The sequence below is a fragment of the Cyanistes caeruleus genome, chromosome 6 (assembly GCF_971803275.1).
Source record: "Cyanistes caeruleus chromosome 6, bCyaCae1.hap1.1, whole genome shotgun sequence".
NCBI lineage: Eukaryota > Metazoa > Chordata > Aves > Passeriformes > Paridae > Cyanistes > Cyanistes caeruleus.
In genome coordinates, this window is record NC_141706.1 from 24,812,699 (window position 1) to 24,831,910 (window position 19,212).

Genomic DNA, 19,212 nt, shown 5'->3' on the forward strand with positions numbered 1-19,212 from the left:
ACAATGACCAAGGAAAACATTGAGTTAAGTGAAAGCTGTAGTTTAGAAATTCCGGAAAAGCAACCTGTTTAACAGGACTGCCTTTAAGTGGGGTAGTGCATTACAGCTTCTTTACAAGCCAGTTAGATTTGTATGTAAACTGCTGTATGCATCACAGCTTTGGATTTTTTTAAAATACAAATCAACTAGCTGTTATTCCTTTACGGAATTAAAGATACTGAGTAGTTTATGTGTCTCTTCACAATACTGCCTGCAAACTACACACTTCTGCTGAGTTTCCGAAGTGAGCAAAAGTGATGTTTTCCTTCATGATGCTTCTGTCTTGCACTTAAGGGAGGTGATGCTATAGCCTGTGTGCCACTCAGAGAATCAGATCGTGTTCCAAGAATGAAATTCAAGTGAATTAGTAGATGGAACTTGAATTTAGCAGTATTAGAGCAGAAATCTGTGTATGTAGCTTAAGCATTGACAGATGTTGAGAAAGTGAACTCTGTTGTTATGGCTCAACATCTTTGCTTATTTACTCAGCTTAAGCTTGACATGCATGTTTTGTGAAATGCAAAAGAGCTGTCTCAAAACCAACCAGTCAGAAGGCTGGGGCAATCCGAAGGCAGAAATGTGTTCTTGTCCACTTTCCTTCCTGCCCATTAATGTTCTGTTTTATCCACGACTTTGAAAAGCCTTGAAGTACATACTTCATTCCACAGTTAAAGGCTGCTCTTTGTAAGTATATTGCAATAAGCCATTTTTAGCTTCAGTGTTTCAGCATAGTACACAACATCTTTGTAGGTGGGAGACTTTTGTATTCACTTTTCTTGGGTAAATTAGTTAATTTATGGCCTTTGGAATTATGGTGGAAACCATGGCTTTTGTGCTTGGGCAGAAGAGGTATGAGCACAGTGATCTCTTTCTCTGGTAAGGTAGGATGGCTTCAGCACGTTGCCCTCTAGATTAGTCTTTTGTAGTAGCACCTTAAGTTTGCTGTGAACTCCACTATATCATATGCCAGGTTTAGGAATACTGTGTTGTCTCAAATTAATATCTCACAGCCAAATTCTAGAAGAACCAATGTCTGGTTGGGTTGTCCTAGGAGTAAGATGTACAGCCATTGTTTTTTGCAAAACTTTTCACAATAATAAAAGAAGTATGGGTAAATGTAAAATAATATCTTGCTTGTGTCTTTGGTCAGTTGGAGGAAGAGAGCAAAGAACTTCAGAAACTAGTGGTCCTGGTATTTTTGGGGTGGGAAGTAAGCCTGAAAGATTGAGAAGACACACAGAGAGCATGAACATCATGTTGAAAGCTCTGCATAGCTTGTTTAATTGTTTCTGTAGTGTGTCAGGGTGCCAGCATCTGTTTTAGAAACTATATGCTACTAAGCAACTGAAGTAAAATATTTTTCTACTCTTGGATATTATATGCAGCTTTATAGCTAGTTTGGGACACTTCTCAGGAAGTGAAATAGACTGACTTGAGAAGATTGGGAGGACATGCAATTTAAGCTTGCCTCTTTATGGAATAGCTCTTCACATAATATTGGCAAAAAAATTGTTGATATGAAATACTAGGCTTTTTGTGACCCTTGATTATTTAATAGCTTATGTAACATATCAAGAAGCACATTTGAAATGGTATATGGGGTTTGGAATAGGTGAAAAAGTTCCTGCCTAACCCTTGGACTTTTTTTTTTTTTGTTCTTGCTCTTAGTTCATACAGTCATCCCTTAATTCTGTTAAATGGATGTAGCTTTTCCTCTTAAACTTGAGATGCACAATGAAAAATCTGTGGGATATGTTGCATATGTTCCAACTGTGGAAAAGAATAGCAGAAGCACCTCAGCATACAACCTTATGGACCAGTGAAGCTGTAACACTCCACTGGAGGGGAGATTATGTTGTTAGGCATCTTGGCAGAATGGCAGAGTGCCTGGGATATGCATAGTGGGGATTTGATTAATGAGGGGAAGGAGACTGAAAAAGGAGAATAAAAAAATCTATGTGTGCGCAAGCAGAAATTGCCCAGTGGTAAGATTTGAGGAATGATTAGTTTCCTTGGAATGTTCTTAAAACTTTATCCGATTTTGTTTTCAAATGGGGTGGTTCCAAACATTTATGCAGTTTAAACTGTGCATCTGTAAGGAGCTGGAACACACGGCCTTATGGTCTCTGGCCTGTGTCCACTGGTCCTTCTGGAAAACGAGCACAGGAACACCATAGGCCATCTCTCATCATCTCTGCCAAAAGATGCTTTTAAGCCTGAAGAAATCTCTAAAGCCTTTCTAGGATGCCCAGGCCCATCCTGGGTGAGGCTTGACAGATGGCCATGTGATTTCCAGTTTAGTAAGAAAGCACGGTTGGTATGGAGGATGAAAACTTCAAATTTTTTAGTAAAAAGTAGTTTCTGAGTTAATTAAATATGTTCTAGAATAGCTATTTCAGTACTAAAATCATTCTGATTGTTAATTACAGAAGTGAATCCCAAGCCTCCTACCCCTGTTAGACAGTGGGGGAGTTCCCTTCTTAAGTGACCCTTGGTAGGATTTCTAACTGGTTACCAGTATATAAAATAAGATTTTGTTGTACAAATTTAGCTTCTGCTGTGGGTTTTTGAAGTGAATCCCATTATTTCCTAAACTCTTCTATAAATGTACGTGATGCTGCTTTAGAGGAGCAAAGCCTAAGACTCTAATCCTAAATTGTGTGTTACACGTTTCTGTCTTGTGCGAGTAACCTAATTGATAGATTAAAAGCTTCAAGTAGTGCTTTATGCAGTGGCTGTAGGCAATGCTAGTGCAGGTGTTGATTGCATTTTCCATTGTATTGCAACTGGTTTGAGCCTTTGCTAGAGCAGAAAACAGGGGAGCAGCAGATACTCTTAAGGCTTGCCTTGCTACAAATTGATATTATTTCAGTACTTGTTTGCATTGTGAAAGGAGTGTAAGCCACTGCCCCCACAGGGTGTATTTCTTCACCTTTGTAGCGGAGTGCTTATACAATTAGTGATTCTCATAGAAAAAGTGAAAATATAATGCTATTTGCTTTTTTTTGTAAGTATAGTGGAAACCAAGTCTTGTGTTTCCAATATACTTGGTGCGAAGGAAAAAAAGGGGTTTTTGGCGGGGGGGTGGGTGGGTGTGTGTTTTAATTACTCGAAGTTTCATTAAGGTAAAAATCATGGGTTAGGTATTGATGAAAAAATTCATTTTTTCTGTGATTTGCAGAAAGAGGGCTCTCCAGATTCTGTTCTTGGTTACTGTGTGCCTACTACTTTGTCAAGTTCCCAGTCTTAAGAGTTCAGCTGTAAACTTTAGGTCTGGTTTGAACTGCAGAATTTGAATTAATGTTATTTCTTCTGCTACTGTCTTGATGGACTTGCTGGATATCTATGTAACTGAAAGCTAAGTCTTCTAGAAAATAAAAATAATAGGCAACATTTGACAACTTTAGCTATCACCAAACTTCTTGGAAAAGGATGGAAAGTTTAGACACAGCTAGAATGAAGCTGTGGTGGTGGCAGGAACAGATCCACTTTTAAATAAGGGGGGGTTTCTACTGATGTAGGCATCTCCCTTCTCTAAGAACTCAGCATCCATTTCATTTTGGTGTTGGTCAGTCTAGATGGAAGTGCACATGGAAGTTGTAACAGCACAGGGGTTTTTCTCCCATTGGCCATGTTTGTCTTTTTCTGTTCTTTCTGGCTATTACAAAGGAGGAGTTTGTCACTGCTTATGGCAGCTCTGGGAAGTACTGACATGTAGGTGTCTTTCCCTGTCTGTGAGGGACAGCTGTAGAAGGTACACTGAACTGGCTGTGAAGTATCAGTTCTTCCTTTTGGCTGTGACAAGCAAACATTTATCCAAGGATCTTTCTCTGTGTGTACTTGATGTGTTACAGCTTTAATCCACATCTAAATAGCAAAAAATTGTTCACTGAACACTGTATTTAGTGAAATTTGTTTGATAAGGAGATGGTGAAGGTAACATTAATGAGAGATCTGCATTTCTTAATAATCAATGTAAATACCTAATGTGTCTTTTCTGGCTGCTTTCCTGTACTGTAAGGACTAAGGTTCTCTTTTAGAGACATAATATAAAAGTTTATACATCTGATACAAGTAATATGTGATTGAAGACTAAACTTACAACTTCTGAACCCATTAATGATTGATTAAGTACTCAGTAGTTGTGCCAGGTGCAGTTGTCTTAATATGACTTCAGTCATAGATTAGAACATTTTTTTTTTTTTCCTGTGTCTGCCTCATCCACTATGCCCTCCTGCTGTACTTAAATATGACTTATTTTGAGAACAAAAACCAAGGAACTTTAACGTAGCTGAACTGAGTACCAACTATACTTGGCTTGAATGCTCTGCTTCAAAAATGCAAATGTATAATTTGCAAAAATGCAAGTTATAAGTATAAATTAATCCCTAATGCCTTGGTTATTGACTAGGGAATTTAGTTGTCCATATTGGACTTGGAGAGATAGGGTATTGAAGGCAGACAAAAATAATTCTGAATCTTTTATGTATGAGGCAATCTGTGGAAAAAAGATTCAAAGTCTGAAAAACCCATGGGGTTTATGTATTTACTTATTTATATATTTATTTATTATAGGAAACACCTGCAGATGTTTTTCACTATGGGAAACTGGATGCCTTTTAGGGCATAGCAAAAAGCAATGATGTTAATATTAGTATGAGATTATTTTTTTTTCCTTTGAAATACAGTGGTCCAGTCTTCCCTTCTTCTAGACTTGGGAATTCTGAAATTTAACTTGCAGTCCTAGCAATAAGGCTTTAAATTAGAATGCAGTGGCGTTGGGTTTTTTCCTTCCCAGGTTGAAGTTGTAGCCCCATGCAGCCAGAAATGGAATTATTTCTAAAGACAATAAAAAATTGTAGTATGGTACTGATATCATGCTCAAAAGAAGTTGTTATTATAGGTTATCCAAATATGTAATTTTAAAAAAAATTATTGTAGGTAGTGAACATTGAGTGAAACCACCTAAGAAGTCTTGTTACAGACTTCAAGGCATTTCAGACAAAGTTACTTTCTGTGCCACTTTGCAGAGCAGTAACTTGACTTTTTGGAATGGTAATAAGACTGTCAAGACAAAAGAAGACTTAAGTTCAGGTCTTAAGTAAATTGATTTCTAAGTCTTTGGCTCAGCAGGGTATTTCTCTTTAGGGCTCTATCATGTAATGCTTTAATAAATACCATTTTAAATTCTGAGCTTGCATTTTAAGTAGCTTGGTTTCTTTGAAACTTTATGCTTTAAATCCCTTGAGTAGGCGTAGGGCACAGAAGTATCACTGTAGTTTTGTGTAACTATAACCTATCAGTGCTGTTTTCAGTTTTGCATTTGGATTAGTTTTAACAGTGTGTGTTCAGTAATTCCTATTAGTAAAGTAACACTAGGTGAGAGTTCAGGCTCTTCTTGCAACAGGAGAAAACTTGGCAGATATACTGGTAGTTAAGAGAAAGAATGTGTAAGAAGGAGAGGATGCTGAAAGTACTGATGATGGGTTACTGTGTGGTAGCCCCCTCTTGAAAGTGCACAAAGAAAACGAAAGAGAACATAGTTGAAGGAAGGGCCATTTCAAAAGGACAGTGTATCCCTTAACTGTGGCATATTGCTTGAATGGGTTTTTAAACTCTGTTTGCAAGTTCATGCTAGTGTCCTTAGGGTATTGCACAGCTGCTGATCACTACAGTGTAAAAATTTAGACTAATCTCCCTTTGAAAACAGTATTATTAAGATCTGCTGCTAAGTCTTTGAGACAGACTTGCCCCAGAGTTGCCACTTGCAACCACGGTAGAATTCTGAAAGGCACAGAAACAAATCTGCTCCCTGATGCTCCAGAGAGAAGCATTGAAGTAGATTTTTAAAAAGATTATTTTGAAGATCACAGAGAAAATAGTAGGTTTGCCTTTTTTAATGGAACTTTTTTTTCATTAAACTAGGGTGAGTCTTGCACTTGGAAGAAGTGTCTTACTCTATAAGACAGTCTTGATTTTTGTACTATTGTCCAACAAAATAAAAGAGTTCCATGGCGAAGGCATTACTTTGGTTGAGACAACAGAGGCACCTCTGCCTAAAAAACTGTGTGGTTGCTCTCTGTGTGTGGTTTGTAAAAGTACAGTGTGTCAAAACACACATTACTGGAGTCTCCAAAGTACAAATTGCCTGTGGGACTGGGGAATGGGAAAGAAAGATAGTGTTAACTTCATAGCCACTTCAGACTTCACTGAGAAGGCTTTTTGCACTGAAGTTGCATGATGTTGCTGGGTTTCTAATTTCTTTACTGGAACATGTTTTTGCATGTACCTAAATAAAAATGATATAATTCATTAAACTTATGTAGATGAGAATTGGTGAAATCTTCCCATTCAAAGCATTATTTTCTTAGTTTTCTGAGATGAATCTCAGAAAAGTCAAGCTGGTCATGCTTTTTTAATGCTTGTTGTTTAACATTGGACAGTTGTCTTCTAGCACTCTGCATTACAGAAGGAGGATATTGAATCACTATTCAGCTGTCTTAGTCTTTGAATGATAAATTGATCTATTCGGTATCAAGTACTTAATTGACATTCCGTATGTATTAGGATATTTTTCTTTTCTGAGTATTTTCCTTCATCCTCAGGGTATCTGCAGAGGTGGGGAAAATGTTGTGTAGACTGTTTTCCTGGAATATATAGGGTATGTTCTGTTAAGGAAAGTAGTGTTCTTGTTTCGTTAAAGGCTCAAACAAAGCTGTAAGACTGGCACTAGGCTGGAGAAGTTTCCAGGTGACTATAGAGCATTTTGTTAAATGCAGATACCAAAATCTAAAGAAATGAATATGCTAAAGTACCATCACTCCCCTTCTATCTAGGTGCTGCTTCTGTGTTTTATTTCTCTTGCTTGGCATTGGAAGAACTTTTCTACTTTTGTCCTAGGGATTGTATTGTTAAACTTGAAAATGCTAGTCTCGTAGAAAAAAGTATAGATGGAGCTTAAGCTCCTTGGTGTAAAGCAAGTCAATTTAGTAGTCTTTGCCCATGGGCAAATCAAAATGAAAGATGTTTTAACTTGCTTAAATTAAAGATTAAGAGAAGAAATAGCTTCAACTTTTCTTTTCATGATGTTGGATTTGAACACTCTTTGAAAAAGATTGTTAGGGATTCTAACTTCCATTTTAAAAAGCAAAACATTTTTATGATACTGTCATTAGGGAAATATTTAACTTCTGTATGCATGTAGGGCGGGTTGAATAGTTCTGTCAGTTTTTTCAAGATATGGTAGCATTTCTTGATATCCTAATTAAAAGAATCTGAGAACTTGCAGTTGTCAAAACTTATTTTAATGGCTTTGTAAAGCTTAGTATGAGGAAAACCGGGAAGATACTCTTGCCCACAGCCTTTAACTAGTGCAGTTCATGTAATTTACCATGAAAATTCAGGTTACCTGACCAACAGTCCCAGAAACCTGTAATGAACTTGAAGAGTTAAACAAGTTAAAAATTGCTTCAGATTTAATTTTGAAGTTGCTATCTTCCTGCAAGAGTCCACTCCAGGTGTGGCAGCAGCTGTAGCTGACTGGAACTTCAGGAGGCAAAACATGGATGTGCTCCTAGAAGCTGCTGGCTACCATTTCTGAACTGCAAATGGTCTTGAAGTATTCTTTTTAACGAGACTGGGATTTTGCTTGAAAAAAATAAAGCAAATAATAGACATGAATGCACTGTCTATACAGAAAGAACGCTGGTGTCCTGGTTAGAAGTTGCTGAAGTAGCAAACTTTATTTTACCTCCATGTATTTTTCATGTGCCTCAGAATTTAATTTATGTCCAACTTTCAAGGCCTAATCCACAAGGGGAATAGGAGGATGAACTTGAGAAAAAAATATCCAAACCCCTGCTGTCTTTGAACTAATACAGTGAACAGAATAAAACACATGCTTATAAAAGAAACCTCTGGTAAAATTCATGCCTTTCAACTTAAATCTGTGTCTATAAGTTACTGTACTTGTTTCTAAAATGTTCAAACAAAAAAGTTTACTGCTAAAGCAGTGTGTCAGTGTTACTGGGGGTGTTTGCATTTCCAGAGCAGCAGTAGTAGTACAGGAATTCAGGTCTCATTTACACCTGCAAATTATCAGCTGGTTGGGACAACGGTAGAACTGATTTTGTCCAAATTCAAAATCACCCATTTTATTTATTGGATTCAGGAGAGCTTTTCCTCTGTAATCCTGAGCAGGCTTGAGGTGATATAATTTAAGGCAAAGATGGAAAAGTCAGATCCTGATTGCACTGTCTCTAATGGTGTGTTCCCTCTTCCTTGGCTGCACTGGCCCCAAGTGATTGATAGACCCTTTGAGCTAATTCATCCCATGGACATGGCAGAAAAACTCTTTCCCCTTCTTCCTCCTCCATTTGCCACTTTTGGAATAGTTTTTTTCGTTTGGAAATGTCTTGGCAGAGGTTTTGTCAGTGTTGGGGAGCCAGCAGAGGGTGACTGCACAGCAAGGGGTAGAACAAAGCTGCTTTACATAAGCTAATTTAGTATCCTAAAGCACTCCTGTGAGACACCATGAGGAATTTTCAGTCCTTATCCTTATTCTGAGTGTGAATGGTGACATTTCAGCATACACATGTATCCTCAAGACAAGCTGTTGGAAACTGATAGCCGAAGCATTCAGAGTTTAAATCCTGACCTAAGTGAGATGCTTCTCAGTGTTTAAAAATTGCCTTTGTTATCATGAAGATTTTTCTATAAACTTGATTAGTTCACCAGTGAGAATTCTAGACCAGTTCAGATGCAGCAGTGTCTTGGCCCTTCAGCTCTTACCACTATTGATGGTTCTTACCACAACAGTCGTAACAATCTTACACAGATTGATGGTTGTGGATGACACTTTCAGGTCAAGTTTCTTGAGAACCACCTGTCCAAGGGGTTACTTAAAATTTTCTGGGAGGTGATGTTCCTGATAATGTGGTAACACATGAGTGTTCTAAGGAGTGCATGTTACTTTGATTTTTCTCATCTGACATTTGGAGAGGTGTGATAGGGAGCAATGCTGAGTCTTAAATTAAGATTTCACAGTGCTTTGCCTAAATGTTACATTAAACAGTTTTATATTGCTAGACTGTAATTTCTGGGGGATCTTTCTGGGCCCATAAGCCAGTGGAAGAAGGGAGAAGATTCTACTGTTTTGTGCTTAAGCTGTTTTTCATGTGTGTTGCATAAAAATTATTGGACTTGTCCTGGCCCAGAGAGGTGATAGCACTAAACTATCCCATGCCCTGTACTTCCCTTTATTAATTGTAGTCCAGACCCTTATGTTCCAGAAGAAATGCTGGTGTTCTGCTAGTGGTTTTGTCACACTTATGAAACACCTTTATTTCAGATATATGAAGTTATAGAAGTTAAAGCGCACAGTGAATTACTGTAATAGCAGCACTGTTCAGGAGCTTGCAGTTCTCGCACTTTTTTACCAGGAAGCACAAATGTTGCATTGGTTTCTACTAGCAGAGGCTTTGGTTTCAGTGTTTGAGCCAATAGAGATGCATAGAAATGGTATTAGACATGGCCCAGTTCATGCAGAATTAATAAAATTAGTTTAGTCCTCTTTCTGGCAACTAGTCACTTAGTGGTTAACTTCTTTAATCTAAAAATGTGTGAATAAAGTTTGTTAGGTAATACTTCAAACAGACTTTGCCATGCTATTGCATTTTGTGTGGAAATGGATTCTACCCTGGGTAGTTGTGTCTTGCTGTATTTTCTGGGTCTATCAGATGAACATGAACACGGGCGTGGTCGGGGTTGTGATGAGTCTTCATAGTTCTGTGTTTGAATGTAATCAGTCTGTGCACATGACAGTGCTTCCATGCTGCCCTTGCATGTTACCTTCAGGTCTAAGGTTTTGACCTTCCATCATTTGATACTTCTTCATGGCAGAACTGTATTAACTTAGCTGACCTGTTGCTGAATATAAGCCATCCCTGGATATAGGAAGGTCAGATTTAAATAGACTTGAACGTCATCCAGTCAGGTGATTCTATTTTTTATATTATTTTACGGAAATAACTCCTGTGGATTTTTGGGAGTGGGGGTTTGTCCCCTTTTTCATAAAGCAATACCTACTTTGTGCTGCAGAGAGGAACAGTCTGAGTTAATAAACCATATGTGCCACTAAATGTAAGTCAGTCTTTAGTAAGTCAACCTCTCTACTCTTGCAGATTCCGAGGTGGACCGAAAAAGTCCTGATTGACCCAAACAGGGTTCTGGGACCCTTCATAGGGTGTGCTATAATACATGCACTCCAAGTATCTTGCTAATTTTGATTACACTGGAGTCTCTAATTTACTATGTAACTCTATTGCATTGAATTCAGAAGCCAAGTGTTCTGGTGCTAGGCAATGGTATTTAGACAGTGAAGTCTTCAAACAGAAAGCAGAGTAAAGAAATAACAAAGGCATTCTTGTAAGGGGGGTAATAATAGTGGTTTTCATTTGGATAGTTCTACTAGCAGTTGAACTCTGTGAATCTTAAGAATGTGTAAACTCTTGGGAAAGTGCCTTAAACTAAGCAGGCTTCTTACTTTGTTTCCACATGATATAATGGAAGAAGTGATGTTCTCTTCCTTTTTGGAGCTCTGCTTTGGAACATAGGTACACTTCTAAAATGCAGAAGCAATAACCTAGAAAACTTAATAAAGTTAACTGAGTCCAGAAAATTTGTTTACTTTTTCTGCTCTACTTCATCACTTGACTCACAGGGGATTGTCAGGTCTGTCAGGCATGGAGACCTGAAGGTGTGTGGGTGAAAAATACATTTAAAAGACCTTGAAGAGAATTATGGTCAGTGTATTACACTGAGCTTCAGTTCATGTGTATGATACTTACTAAAATAACCCAAGAAATTATCTTTAAGGTCCTTTCCAACCCCAGGTATTCTTTGAATCTATGATCTTTAGGTTGACAGAGACCATCTGTTAAATCATGTGCAAAGCTCAAAAACTAGCTTTGAAGAAACAGCTCCTTATCTTTAACATGGAAGGTGTAAAATTAAATCATTCTTCTCTTTGGCAGAATGTTTGAAATGCTTTTGAGGTGAATAGTTTGTGTTTTTTAGCTGGAGATATATTTGTGACAAGCTGATAGCAGAGCTTCTCAGCCAAATACTGGATGGTCAGTGACCTGAGTTCATAAACATGCCACTAATTTTGCTGCTCTTCTTAGTTGCACGTATTTTATTTTCTATAAACAACATTACCCATGTTCCCAAAAGAAATGGAAGTATTGTGTTGCTTGAAACCCATGTTAAAAAGCAAAATCAAGAAGCCCTTCAAGTTGCTAGAAAGTGAAGATGAATTTTTGTCTTAGAAATTCTTCCTGCAACTGCTACAAACAGCTAATTGGAAAGAAAAATCTGTTCATAGGATGCTTTTTCTTGCCTGTTTGGTGCTGACTAAAGCACAGACAGCTAAGTGTCAGCCTGAAGCCAGTGTAAGGATACTTAATAGAGCTCTTCAATTCTTTTGGTGTGAAGCAAAGTAACATTGAACTATCAAAAGTAGAGATTTTCATAATGGTGACTGATTGCTGTCTTAATTCAGCTTGTTACTTTGGAAGCCTGGATATGGTCTGTGCTGGTTTTTCGAGGTTGGCCTGTTTTCAGATTGAAATTGGCTGAATTCTTTACAGACTTGTGCCAACATAACAGGCATTCTTAATGCTTTCTTTCTGTGCAGGTTTGTGGATAAATTACATCGATATAAGGGAAGAATTATGAAGATAGGAAAAAAACTACCGCAGAAAGTAATGGGTATTTCAGATCTTCCTGATCTGAAGATGTTACTTTATGGGAAATTACTAATAGTTTTTTTTTTTTTTTAAAGTTTGGATTTGTGTTAGATTTCAGTAGAGTGCAGATTATAAAGCCAATTTCATTTCTGTGAGATAAAGAAGTTTCTTCCTTTGACTCCCAAAAATGGAGGGAAATGTTAAAATTGGTTTAAAAGTAAATATTTCAGATGACATGCTGCTTTTCATTTTATTTTCAGTGTATGCTCTGTTGAACTGACTTTTCTTCCTAGCAAGTTGTTTCTTTCCTCCGTTCACGTGTTGTATTTGTTGCAAAACAGTCCTTAGCGTTCATGCAGTTGTCAAGCTATTGAATAGAACCTATTAACAATATTAAATTACACTTTTTTTTTTTTTTTGTCGTTGTAGGAAGAAATCTGCTTCATCTAATTAAATGCTAATTCAGTCCTGCTAATCTGCTAGTACTGTAGATTGAAAGATTTTTTTGCTGTTGCCAGGATACCCTGTAATGGGCAAGAAGCCTGAGAGAATACAAAACGTTCTGATTTTTTAACTTTTAAAAACTTTGTGTTTGACAGGTAAGAAACTATTAAACTTCACCTACAGCAGTAGATTTAGCTTCTGCATCTATAAAGTCTTATCCTAAAGCATTCAGAAACCACTTAAATCTTAAGCTTTTCTTGTCCCTGATGTCCACTAAAGTCACCTGATTTCGTAGGTTCACATTTACTACTTTCTAAGCTGCAGTTCCTTCAGGTCAGGCTTTGTGGCCACACCTTCCATTTTCTTGCAGCTTTCTTCTGACTACTTTCTAGCTGGCTGATTCTAACTTTGTCTTTTAACCTACTCTGCTCTTGGACTATCTTCCTTCTCCACCCTGCTTTGGTTTACTATGACTATCAGGGGTGTTCCAGACACATTGTTGTGGATATTCTGTTTGTTTTACAGTGTTTTGCTTTTGTGCCAGGAAGTGTATCTGCTGCCCAACCTTTTTGAAAGAGTTTCAAAGCAAATGTGTTTATGAACTGACATATAGTAGGTATGGGTAATATTTATAGATTATTATATACTGTCTTCTGCAATTTAATTTTTTGGTACTAAACCTCATGTTTCAGTGCAAAAGTGTCTTCTGGGTAGCTATGCATTGTTGAGCTTGCATTTTATATTACAGAATCATGTACATTTCTTAGTGCAAAGATATCTTCATTTTTGTTTTGAAGCTAATTGGAAGAATTCAGAATAGGAAAAATCTAAGTGAATTCTGTGGCCAGTGAATATTTTAAATTTGTAGTTGGCAGTTGAATTACTAGAAAATGATTCATCTTCTCTACTTGGGCAGGAGAGATTACTGTCTTAATTTGTAGCTACTGCAGGTAATTAAGATCTTTATTTATTAACACTTAGTAATCCATGGTTTGAGATAGTGTAGGAATTGATGAGGATATAGTTGTTGCTTGGTATAAAATTGCTCTTGTAAATTCACTGCAGACTGTAGATTTCACCTGATTTTTCTACTTCTTTTGAACAGTTATGGCCTTGAATTTTGAGGTGTTGGTATCTTGGAGTTCACTATAACTAGTTTGGATTTATTTACATACTTCAGCATGTCAAAACTATTGATTGTTGAGGCATTCAGTCATAAGGAGGGGTGTATATGCACATGATATGTGTGTGTATGTGTGTATATATCTATATCTATCTATCTACCTATCTATCAAATATATTATGTAAAAGATCATAGGATGACAGAATAGTTAGGGTTGGAAGGAACCTCTGGAGATCATCTAGTTCACCCCCTTGCCAAGGCAGGGTCACCTAGAGCAGGTGACACAGGAACATACTCAGGTGGGGTTTGATTGTCTGCAGAAAGGGAGACTCCATGACCTCCCTGGGCAGGCTGTTCCAGTGCTCTGCCACCCTCAGTGTAAAGAAGTTCTTTCTCATGTTGAGATGCAACTTCTTGTCATTTAGTTTATGGCTGTTGCTCCTTACCCTGTTGCTGGGCCACATGGAAAAGAGTCCAGCATCATCGTCCTGACACCCAGCTTAGATATTTGTACAGGAATGAGATGCTCTTTCAGTCTTTTCTTCTCTGGACTAAAGAGGCCACCTCCCACAGTCTCTCCTCATAAGTGATGCTCCAGACCTCAAATCCGTGTCTTTGGCCCCTGCTGGACTCCTCTCCAGTAGCTGCTTTTCTTGCTTGGCCCGTGGAGACTAGACTGACCACTGCACTCCACTCAGATGTGGCCTCCCTAGGGTGGAGTCGAGGGGCAGGATCACCTCCCTCCACCTGCTGGCCACACTCTTCCTGATGCACCCTGGAATACCATTATCCCTCCTGGCCACAAGGGTACGCTGCTGACTCATCCACAAATGTGTTACTGTCGTTCTCATCTAGATAGGAGTGCAGCTGGGATTCATAAATAAGGGAGACTAGATAAATAAGGGTAAAAGTGATGTCGCTTTGCTTCTTTACTGTTCTGTAACAATAGCAGGCTCCTGCTCATGTCTGACAGGGGAGTGAAAGTTCCTTTTTAATAACTTGCCTCAGTAGAAGTTGGCACCTTGTTAGAGAGCTTGTTAGGAGATCATTGTCTGTCTTCATACACTTTTCTGGCATGTTTTTCTGCCAGTCAAGAAAGGACTGCCACATGGCATCTCCTGCATTTCTCTCAGGAGGATGTAGTTACCCTCTGAAAGTATAGTAGTAGTTAGCAGAGGAGCACATGTGCTGTGAAAGAGAATAGTGTCTGGAAGGAATCCTTTCCTGGCATCAGGAGGCCACTGTGGCAGCAGTGTATGTGGCCAAGTATGGCCATTCTGGGAGCTGGGGAGGCTGAGAGATGCACTCATGTGGGAGAAGGAGGCTTAGGTAGACTGAGAGCCCCTTCTTGGGGATCACTGCCCTGTTCCTGCCGCCCCCTGGGCATAGGGACTGCCCTCTGCCTCCCCCCATGTGCCTAAGCTTCAGTTTGCTCTTCATCGTGTCTCGGGTCCCCTGCATGAGACAGTGGCAGCAGGTTTGCAGGAGGGTCAGAGATCCTTGGTAACCTCCCACTCTGCAGCCCCCTGTGCCCAGCAGTGGCTAAGAAGAGGGTGATGCATCCAGAAATCCTGCTGTGAGGAAAGAAGTGCAGCCAGCCTGCACAAGATCTCCCTGCCCTCCATGAAAGAACTGTTTGTTGGTTTTATTTCCTTTTTAGCATCTTTTGTAGTTTGTTATGCTGGTGGACTAGGAAGGAATGTGTATGGTATTAGAAGTATGTATTAAATTGTTGAGGTAGAGGTAATTTCACGCTATCTATTTTGCTCCTTTCTCCACAGAGTTTGTTTGAAACTTAACTACTTTATTATAAGGAATGAAGTTTTTATTTTCCACTAGGTCTCAGGTTTGTGACATGAATAGGCTGTTCTGACACTGAAGAAACAGCTACATGTTATTTTGTATTCACTTGAGACTTGGAAGATCAATTTGACATAGAATACATTGTGTTATGAAATGTAGCAACTGTACCATTTAAGTTCTCCTTTATTTCTCCTTGATATCTCTTATCTATGCCTTTATTTTTTTTTTTTTTGTGATTGCTGGGTGTAATTCTACTGTAATTAAATCTAGAGATTTTGAGCACCAGCTTACATCTTTCTAGCTAATAGTACTTAGTGAACCTCACTGCTCTGATGGAAAAGAAATTTATTCCAAATAGGTTAGGACAGGCAGTTGTAGACATCAAATTTACAATGGGTGATGCTCTGCTGAGTACAACAGGGAGCTTAAAAAGTATCAACTAGAGTGTCTTCTGTGACTTTGCATTCACTGGTAATTCTTTTTAGCTCTTAATTTTTTTAAGACGTGCATTTATGCATAGTTTTGTTTTGAACAGATGATCCACTTTCAGTGTCAAAATAAGCACTTTATAAATGCTAGGACAGTGTCCTGTTACTGTCCATTAATTGGAGAAAGGGGATCCCCTGCCTCAAAACTGGAATCTAATTAAACACACCTAGATAGTAATTAGGTGAGGTTATGTGAAGCTGTCAGAAGGTCATGCTTGGCATTTGAAATAGATCTCTTAATGTGTGTAAAGGTTTTAGAAGACAATCTACCAAAGTTTTCCATGATAAAAAAATTATTTACTATCTTTATTATTACTTTGTCATTCCTTAAACTTACCTACCTACTTGGTTTTTAGGAGGCAAAGGATTCCTTGTTTTGGAAGTGCTTTTGTCATTAAGAAGTGCAAGACCATCTTAAAATCAAGGACTCCTTTGGTGATTGCTCTCCTTGTATCCAACAACTAGATTGACTTTTGCTAGTTGCTGCACAGAAATTATAAATCCTGTTTTGCTGAAGTAGGCTACTACATCACTTAAGATGTGCTTCAATTGTGGAATTGTTTGTTGGTACAAAAGTAGCTGATTTTCTTTTCCTTCTGTGTACTTGAACCCTATAGTAAGAAAATAAAATAGTGCACAAAGAAAAGTGACAGATTCTGAGTTCGATTTTTTTACAATGAAGTAATTGTTACAACTATATGTAGCATTTCTCAGAATTTCGCATACTACAGAATCTGCAGCTTGACACTGATACACTTAAAGTTTCTCTTGCTTGAAAAGTGAAACTGGGCATTGCAGTCAAATCTGTTAAGTTCCTGCCTGAAGCTCTGTTATATACATCTATGCAATTGTCAGGCAAAGAGCCTTCAGCTGGCTGCTGAAATCCTTCTGGTTTTCTTTCTACTCTAGTCTAGATGCCTATGTCTGCTTGGGGCTGCCAGTACTCAATTTCTGTGTGGAAATCTGAGGTACTGAGTTGGAAGGAACTCAGTGTAAAACCCCTTCATGTTTGTTTAACCTTCAGCTGGCTGCTGAAATCCTTCTGGTTTTCTTTCTACTCTAGTCTAGATGCCTATGTCTGCTTGGGGCTGCCAGTACTCAATTTCTGTGTGGAAATCTGAGGTACTGAGTTGGAAGGAACTCAGTGTAAAACCCCTTCATGTTTGTTTAACCTGAATATGATGCTTAAAAGTTCAACTCAGAGGAACAGTTTAGTTTTTATTATTTAGTTTTCTTATTTACTGGAAGGACTTCTGGATGCCGTAAAGACTTGTTAGTCTGCTTTGTAAAAGTCTGCTTTGTCTCAGTATAAGAGATGTCCTAAATTAAATCATAAGCTTTTCTGACTGGAATTCACATCTTAGTTTGGTAGCTTGAAAACAGGAATGTGTCTATTCAGAAAGGAGAGTGACAGCTACCATCACTTGAAGCTACAGAGAGACTTGGTGATACAACTGTTACCAGTTGTATTGTTGGTTTTTTTCATGGAAATGCCACTTAAGCGCTTGACTTCCTAAAAGAGCCATTGACTAGTTACTGTTAAAAGTACTAATGGGGTTTTCTTTCCCTGTAGCAGACAGAAGACTTAATTTTTCTTCTTCATCTGAAAGGCTTGTTTCTAAGCTTTATTTCTTCCTTTTTGCAAATAATAAAAGTGAGAATTTGAGTTACTTGTATGCCAGCAATTGGAAGCAGGCTTTCTTTGCTTTGTTGAACTGCTTTTTTCATTTTATATTTAAGTCAAGTGTTTATTACATGGAATGCTATTCATGTAATATATTAATTAATATAATTAATTAATATTGTTAACAATATTAATTAAGAAAACAAAGCAATGTTTTTCTGGATATTAGATGTTACTCAGGATCTTGACTTGCTGTAAGTTGTGCATCAGCAAGTTTGATGTAAACTTTAAGTATTGTTTCATGAACTGGATGTCAGTCTTGCTTACTGGGAAGTTTCAGAGATTATAGAAGACTAACACATTACAAAAGACAGTCAAATGCATGCAGCATCTTTGCCATTTTTAACACATTTTGTTTTTCCACATGTGAGAGTTTTTAACGTCATCCTGGATTATTTTGCTTCATGTAGTTTCTAATCATGAGCATGTCTCATATTTGGAAGTCTTTTGTCAATCTCGCATTGAGTCCAAATATATTTTTCTGCCCTGATTGAAAGTGAAGTAACATTGGGAGTAATACAACCCATTTGACCCATTGAGTTTTTTGTAAATTTGCAGGTAGTGAGGTCTTGGAAGTAGCACACTTGTGAGTTTCGGATAGAAGGCCTAATACAATGGACTGAAATTTGAAAAAGCATGATGATTCAGAATTTCAGAACTAGTGGATTTTGGGAGGGAGGGTAGAAAGACAGGCTGTGAGAAAAATAGCAGTAACATGTTTTGATTTTAAAACTTTCAATCAAAACCATGCTAGGCTGATTCTAGATTACTATCAGTAATAATGGCTATGAAAATTCTCTTCTCTTCAGGGTTCCTGGACTTTCCCTTTGGCACAGTTTATGTTGTTTATTTTTCCTTATTTCAAAGGACCTGGGCTCCTGTTGAGAAGTGATGGAATAATCTGTGGCCGGCACCTGACATATTGAGGGAGCAGCCCCTAAAAGAGCTTGCCTGGGAGACAGTTTGTGAAATAACGCAGTAACATGTTTGCAGTAGTATGCCTCTTTTTTTGTTATTGCTCTTTTCTATTGTTGAATTTCTCTTGAAATAACTGACTGAGAAATACATTGAAACTACTGAAATGAGCATTAATCACTACAGAGGTATTTAGATCTGGAATTAGCATTGATAGTGGTTACTTATGAGGATGGTATTTTCACTAATTGGGGCAAGGGGAGGGATTTGATCTACTTTCTAGAGATTTAAAAATCCCAATCAAAAATATCATCTGGCTTTAATAATGCACTGGTTTCTGTTCCTCACAGTAAGTTTGTGTGTAGCTTGTATTATCCACAAGCTAGTGTTTTTTGTAACTGTATAAGTTGATTTTAAGCTAATTTGTAAGATCAGGTGTGTTAAACCCTGTGTGAAAATTTACTAATATTTCTAGTACAAAATAATTTTTTTCTGCTTCCTAATCATTTAATACTGGCATGGGATGTTAGATTAGTACCAATATTGCAGTTGAATAAATCGATCGATTTTGAACCCCCTGTCTTTATGAACAGAAAGCTATGCAATCTAGGGCCAGTTGTTAATGTTACAGCTTCTGAAAAAAGATTAAGCGAAGTAAGGTGATCAGTATGTAGTGGTTAAAGCAACAATTAAAACCTTCATAGCAATTAAAATGTCTCCATCGTGAATATACCAAGCTTTAGAATATTTAGGCTGAATACTGAAAGTCTTGCTAATGGAAAGATTGTGCACACAAGGGTTTTGCTAGATTCTTGAGGTCATTTCTGTTTCCAAACTGCTCAAGTGCTAAATTTGACACAATGCTGTTCTAAGTAGCTGTAGTATGCATGCTGAATCAATTTTAACTTGGTAATAAGTACTTAAATGCTGCCTCTTAGTTGGAAAAGAATTGGATATTTCTATTCTAAT

At 37.8% G+C, this 19,212-nt stretch overlaps 1 protein-coding gene across 43 annotated transcripts in view; it reads left to right on the top strand.

The window, feature by feature from the left end:
• The window catches only part of PPP6R3 (protein phosphatase 6 regulatory subunit 3), a 51,326-nt gene that overhangs the window by 2,093 nt on the left and 30,021 nt on the right, over positions 1 to 19,212 (top strand). For 14 of the 43 annotated variants that reach the window (XR_015288735.1, XR_015288751.1, XR_015288748.1 and 11 more), the window contains exon 2: positions 12,216 to 12,385. The exons of 15 other annotated variants lie outside the window; for them this stretch is intronic. Coding sequence is in view for 11 of the 28 variants with exons in the window: in XM_086895802.1 (XP_086751928.1) it covers positions 18,312 to 18,323 (12 nt within the window). In the remaining 17 variants the exon portion in view is untranslated. Of the gene's footprint in view, positions 1 to 12,215; positions 12,386 to 12,755; positions 12,847 to 18,195; positions 18,324 to 19,212 lie in introns of all 43 variants that reach the window. 14 more of the 43 variants (XR_015288743.1, XR_015288753.1, XM_086895804.1 and 11 more) reach the window with 3 other exon arrangements.